Source organism: Oreochromis aureus, linkage group 4 (assembly GCF_013358895.1).
Source record: "Oreochromis aureus strain Israel breed Guangdong linkage group 4, ZZ_aureus, whole genome shotgun sequence".
Classification (NCBI taxonomy): domain Eukaryota; kingdom Metazoa; phylum Chordata; class Actinopteri; order Cichliformes; family Cichlidae; genus Oreochromis; species Oreochromis aureus.
In genome coordinates, this window is record NC_052945.1 from 11,651,910 (window position 1) to 11,658,632 (window position 6,723).

At 39.2% G+C, this 6,723-nt stretch overlaps 1 protein-coding gene across 1 annotated transcript; it reads left to right on the forward strand.

Moving 5' to 3' along the window:
* Window positions 1-2,293: 2,293 nt before the first annotated feature.
* LOC120440064 lies at window positions 2,294-5,352 on the forward strand. The gene is made up of 6 exons (XM_039611660.1): window positions 2,294-2,359; window positions 2,477-2,687; window positions 2,792-2,925; window positions 3,191-3,356; window positions 3,540-3,833; window positions 4,140-5,352. Exons 2-6 carry the CDS (start codon window positions 2,578-2,580, stop codon window positions 4,318-4,320), a joined length of 885 nt encoding a protein of 294 aa, XP_039467594.1. The 5' UTR covers window positions 2,294-2,359; window positions 2,477-2,577; the 3' UTR covers window positions 4,321-5,352.
* The last annotated feature ends 1,371 nt before the right edge of the window (window positions 5,353-6,723 follow it).

The window sequence follows — 6,723 nt, forward strand, 5'->3', positions numbered from 1 at the left end:
AGCGGGATTAACAGACTGTCAAACCATGAAGTCATAGTGCAACACCAAGTTGCAATTTTAGTAAACTCATCTGAATTAGATCGTGACAGATGTTCCGAATTTTCAGCTTTTGATGTCCACCCTGATAAGCACGCATGTGCCTTTTTAAACGCATGTATAGTTGTATCTACAATACCAGGATTTAGTAATACAGTGGTGTATACAAAGAGCCACATGAGACTGTTAAACTATCATTAAACCCGACACTGCAGACTGAAAGACAAACTCCATGAACTGAAAACTGACCTTAAATATGAGTGCGGCAAATCCACAGTGAAGAGAGATAATAATATTGATTTTTTTTTTTTTAAAGTTCCAAGAATCCAAAACTAACGTACAGGAAGCCACAAGGTAGACAAACAAAGTGTACAACTTGAAACAAAACAACAGAGTGAAAAGCTGAGGGCTTCAATACTTGCGCAAGTTGATTAGGGAGAGAGGACGCAGCTGGGAGAAACAAGACACAGGTGAATTGAATCAAACAAGTATGACCAGTGGAAGCAAAAGCAAGTGCACAAAAGACTAGAGCGTCAACAATATAAAGTAGTAACCAACTAAAGATAGGACACAGAAATGCAGACTTTGCACTAGGAACACAGAATGGCAGCCTCAAAGAGTAAAGAAATGAATAAACAACAGTATATGCAGAAAATAAAAAATAAAGTTAAAAGACAGCGTGGTCTTCAAGAACCCAGAGTACGATACAAAAATGTCTTTTATTCAAGTGAACAAAACAATGTAGACCATGTTCATTTTTTTAATAAGTTGGAAAAAAATCAAAGCTAATGACAGCATTTAAAATAAACAAAGATGAATAACATAGATGGGAACATTTGAAAATGGAATTGTAACATTATCAAAACTGATTTTTCAGATATGCAGAGTAGAAGATGTGGAGATTCAAATTTTTAACTTGGGTGTGTATTTGAAATATGAAAATATTGGTTGACATCGTTGACATACTGTTATTAAAGATAGGAATATGTATGAAGAGTAGATTCAAAAGCTCTATTAACAGAACTATAACCTGTTAGAATCTGACATTTATTTCAGATGTATTCTGTAACTGTTCACAGTCTCAATACTTACAGTGATGACAGAGTGTTTCCAAAAGTGCTCAGTCACAATTTTCAGAAGACTAACATGGAATTTTTGATTTATTTAAATATATAAACCTGTTGAAAGTAATAATTTAAATTTTTGTCTTTGTAGGATCACAGTAATGTATAGATTTCTAATACAGTCCAAGTTTGTCCAAGAAAAAACACCAGCAAGCAGGTTATGTCCTACAACTATTGTATCACTGTAAATGACTAAGACTATAATCGAACTCTCTTCCTTAAACAACAAGAAACATGAAGTGTACTCAGGAGCAGATTCGAGCGCAGGCTCAGAGTGAAGTTAACAGAAAACGTTCTTTACATCATAACCATCATCATCATCATCATCATTTATATAGCACTTTAAAAACACACCTGGTAGACCAAAGTGCTGTACAATAGAAATAGAAATATAGTAATAAAATAGAAAAAACAGACAAGTATGTGTATGTGATGCAAAAGGTAAAATTAAAAACAAGGCTAGAATGCATGAATGTTAACTTTGAGTTCTACAACTAGGAGCAAAATGCTATGAACATGGACTACAGTAGTTCATACTAGAGGGAACAGTAACATGATCTGTGGCTGCTGGAGCTCGGCAAGTGAAACAGTGGTGTGAGAGTTGATGGTGGAGCGGCACTGTGGGACCCATTTTTGTATTGTTACCTTATGTGTGCCGCTACGGGTCACCTTTTGTGTTTTTACGTATGGTGTGTTTATGGAAATGTATTGAAGATAAACGTAACTCAAGCCAGGTGTTTTTGGTCAGAACAAGCAAACAGTTTGTAAAATCTGCGCTGTTATGATAAATGACATTGAATAAAGAGAAGCAAATAAAACTGATGAATACAAAAACAATCTTAACCGTACAAGACAAGTATAGATTGAGTTGGGCTGTTACAAGTTTAATTCATAACAGTTACATTGCCTCACCCCTGCCATCAAACCCTTCAGTGGCTTCAAGTGTAGGCATAGCCTCTACAGGTACTGCAGCAGAGGGAGAGCAGAGTCAGGAGGGTCTTGGAAGAAGTTCAGAAAAGATCCAAATAGGCAGTCTGAACAGTCTTACTTGTTTGCAGGTGGAGTAATGCATGAATGGATAAAAAGAGTGAGAGGTTATCAGCTGTTGAGGAGCAAATGGAGATCCGTGTCCAGGGAGTGAGGCTATTGCGAGTGTGAAAGGTTGTCCAGGAAGTAACTAAGAAGACATGAACAGAGAGGTAAGTACTAGAGCTATGAGCAACGTGAGGCCAATAACTGACATTGGTTAACAGATAATATGGCAAAGACTGGTTGTGAACGGTGGTCTTAAATACAGCTGGCTTGATTTGTCTCAGGTGGTGATCCTCAGAGGAGCGATGAAGTAGAGCAGCCAGCACCCCAAGTAGAGCAGGCACTGTGGAAAAATAGTTGTGACTCAACCAGACCATTACAAAGTATGGCCTGGAGGATTTTCATCTCAAGGTGCAAGAACATTCTTAATGACTGTACACGGCGGCTGCTGATGGACGATGTTGGGCCAAATGTGCTACAGTTAGCGTTAAGGAGGTATGATTAAAGCAAGATAGAAAACATTTAACATTTAAAATGTTTAAGGGAATATGGCCTGAAAATATATCATGAATTAAGAAGTAATTTTTGATATCTTTGAGGTTGGAGACTATGCAGAGAAGCCTTCAGTGGGCAAGAGGAAGACTGATCAATGTAACTGCAGCAGATCAACTTCTGCGTGACTTGGCTGAATTGATTCAGGAGGTCGAACTGTCTACTCAGCATGGCCAACAAGGTAAGCACATATTGTGTCGATTCCTTGACTCACCAACAGTGTGAAATAAATTATGACTCTGTCTTAACCTATTTTCCAAATATTTACCTATTTACCTGATATATTTACCTGATATATGGGCAAAGCCTCGGTGTGGGTATCACCCGATCACTCACCCGTGCGCACGTAGTTCTCTGAACAAAACTCTGACTGTTTCTGTATTCTTTCAATGTTTAAAAATGTCTTGCCACTGACACCTATTTACCAAACGCTTATATATTTTCAGGCTGTTTTGGATACCAGGCACCAGTGGTTTTCAACAGAGGTAGAGGTAGATCCCTTTACCTTATCACTCGGGAACAACTTTCATTCCTGAAGTCATGTGGATTCACTGCACCTCAGATGGCTGATATTTTGAATGTTTCACTTCGTACAATTCGAAGACGTCTGCGGTCAGTGACTTTTGAAACCAGTGTGACTTTCATTTCTTTGTGACACACACTCACTGTTTATTCAAATTAAATGGTATTGTGAAATTGTAAACATTAGTATATTTGAATGTGCACCACTAGTCAAGTAATGAAGTGTGCTGTTATGGTAGTGATAAATTACTCATGTTTTTTGTCTGATTTCAGACAGTATCATTTCACCCGTGCATCAATGTATGCGGAACTGACTGACAGTGCCTTGGATGAACATGTGCAGGACATTGTCGCTGGCAATGAACAAATTGGTCCTGAGGCTGTCAGAGCCTCCCTGCGAGTACGTGGACTACGTGTACAGCGAAGGAGGGTTCGAGCAAGCATGTTACGGATAAATCCTGGAGCAGCTGCCCTTAGAGCAGTTTTGCGGAGACCAGAACGAAGAACATATCAGGTTGCAGGTCCAAACTCATTGTGGCACATTGATGGAAATCACAAGCTGATAAGGTAACCAACCACACTGATTTGTTGAACACCTATTTTGACCAAAGTGAAATTCAGCGTTACATCAAATATAATTGTTGAACAATAAGACACGTCCAATAGAGCCAGGCCCTGGGATGGGCAGTCCTCTAACACAACGGTTATGTTTAAAGGGGAAGAGGAGAGAACACAGACAGCGCAAGCAACATACAGAGAAAAATTCAAACTTGACATGTAATAGTGCCATGTAAATCAAATAAGAGTGTGTTTTCCATTGTTTCAATAACAAAGCAGAAATAATATTTTTCTTCTTATGGACCACGGTTTTAGGTGGAGGATAGTCATTCATGGGGCTATTGATGGATACAGTCGTCTTGTGGTCTTCCTTCATGCCTCAAACAACAACCGTAGCAGTACCGTTTTATCAAGTTTCATCAGAGCCGTGGTATCCTATGGTGTACCCTCGAGGGTCCGGACAGACAGAGGAGGGAAAACAATGCTGTCTGCCTGATGATGAACATTTTCAGAGGCTTTGATCGTGGAAGCGCCCTAAGAGGAAGGAGTACCCATAATCAGAGAATTGAGAGGCTCTGGGGTGATCTGTGGCGAGGAATGACCAATGTCTACTGTGATTTATTTCACCACCTGGAGGAGGAAGGCATCATTGACATTGACAATGAAATGCACCTTTGGGCTCTCCATTACATCTATCTCCCAAGGATCAACAGAGATTTGAAAGACTTCACTCAACAGTGGAACAATCATGGCTTGCGGACAGAGAGACACTTGAGCCCATTACAGATTTTTGTCCGAGGCAGCCTCCAGCAACAGGGCCGAGCCTCAACTGCCATGCAGGACATCTTTCAGACTAGAGCAGCTGCTGCTGCTGGGACTATTGGTGGGACAGCTGATGGTAGTGTGACAGCCACTGAGAGTGAGACGACTGCTGCTCAGGGCTTAGGTACTGATTCTGGTGGTGGTGCTCATGGTACAGATGAGCTGGGATTGCTGGTCGACTGGCCTGAGAGGATTACTGTGCCAGACATCGAATTTACTCTGGACGGACCGATGATGGAGCAAGTGGTAGAACTATTTAATCCACTAACTGGCACCAGAGGGAGTCATGGTATTGAACTCATCTCTGGCTTAATATACTTTCTGGACTCGACATATCACTGACACAGTTCAATTATTGACTGAAACATAATAGCAGCAAGTGGAAAGACTTCAAAATATCTAGGTGACTGGATACATATAATGTGAAAAGTTATAATACGTGTTTACTATGTACCATTGAGTAGTGGAGATACAAGAACGAGCTGTGTGACACTGAAAATAAAAAATGTTGAGTGATTTTTAAAGTGTATAAGATGGAAGTTGTGAAATGGAAAGTATACAACTGAAGCTGAATCTCGATAAAGTCAACTTGATTAATCTAAAAGTTACAGCTGTTGATATTGATAAATACAACTATAAAGCAGTGACAGTAAATAATTAAAAAATAAAAAACTGTATAGTAGGTATTGAAGTGGCTCAGTATAGTGTAGTAGATATAAAGTGGTTTAGCGTGTGTTTGATGTTGTGACAGTTCATGCTTTGTACAAACATAGTTCTGAAAATACTGGACTCCAGTGTAAAATGTGAATAAAAAAAGAGCAAGCACTGATTTGCAAATGTGAAAGGCAAAGTTTATTCACAGTAGAACATAGAAAACATGTCAAATGTTTACACCGAGACTATGTCGTTAAAAATAAGTCCATTTTAATTTGATGGCAGCAATATGTTTCAAAACAGTTGAGATGGGGCAAGAGAAGGCTGGAAAAAGTGGTACTAAAAAGAAACAGCTGCAGGGATATTTTAAAAGTAACAGGTCAGTTACATGATTAGATATTAAAAGAGCATCTTAGAGAAGCAGAGTTGCTCTGGAGGAAATATGGGCAGAGGTTGATCAAGCTGCAAAAAACTCCATTAACAAATTGTGCAACAATTTCAGAATAATGTTCCCAAATGTAAAGTTGTAAAGACTTAAAATATTCCATCCTCTAGAGGCATAAAATATATTTTATCAAAAGATTCAGTGACTGGAGAAATCTCTTTGCAGAAACAATGAGGCTAAAAGCCATGATGTCAGTGATCTTCAAGCGCTCACAGGAAAGTTATCATCATGGAGCATTAAACAGACACGATTCTGTCCTGAAATCAGTGCATTTCCTGTATCCTTTGGGGCAACAGACCTGAGTCACACTTTTAGAGAGGTACCTGATGAGGTGGATTGAGAGGAATATCCATGATGCATGGCAGTTTGTTCACTCACTTCCTCTCCACCACAGCTTCGAGCACAGAACGTGCTCTCCTGATCCAAGAAGAACACATCAAAGTGCACTGCACTCACCTGAACTGACAGAACACCTGTCATTAACATTTTGGTGCACACATAAGCTTGTTCTCAAAAACCCGCCTGCCCATCCACTTCTTGTGTACAGCCTCTGTTTTGATCTTCCAGTTCAGCAAATGTATATATGTGGGTGTCCAGGTAGTTGTGTTCCTCCACCACATCATATCAGCGGGTTCAGTATCTTATACTTATGTCAAGATAATGCACACTGCAGCCCATTTGTATCTACAGTTATCAGAAAGAAGCCATAACCAAGTTACATGGATTTTTTTTTTTTTTTAAATTACTTCATGTCATACAGGTAAACTAGTTATGTTATGTACAACGCTGTCATGTGCCACTCTCTGTTTCAAATTCATGTAAGACATCCAGAGTACTCTGATGACATTGACAAGGACAACTCCAGTTTACATGGGAAACAATTATTTCATGTTTTTGAGATTATTTATTTACATCACTTTTCAGAAAACGTACATACAGGTCTGATTCAAAACTGCATATCTATTTTTAATGCATGTT

What these genes read in the sequence shown, in the direction of transcription:
- LOC120440064 (XM_039611660.1), top strand. Translation starts at nt 2,578, where the DNA reads ATGGCCTGGAGGATTTTCATCTCAAGGTGCAAGAACATTCTTAATGAC. An exon ending in ACAATTCGAAGACGTCTGCG is followed by an intron (nt 3,357 to 3,539) that starts GTCAGTGACTTT and finishes GTCTGATTTCAG; the next exon opens with ACAGTATCATTTCACCCGTG. An exon ending in GGAAATCACAAGCTGATAAG is followed by an intron (nt 3,834 to 4,139) that starts GTAACCAACCAC and finishes CCACGGTTTTAG; the next exon opens with GTGGAGGATAGTCATTCATG.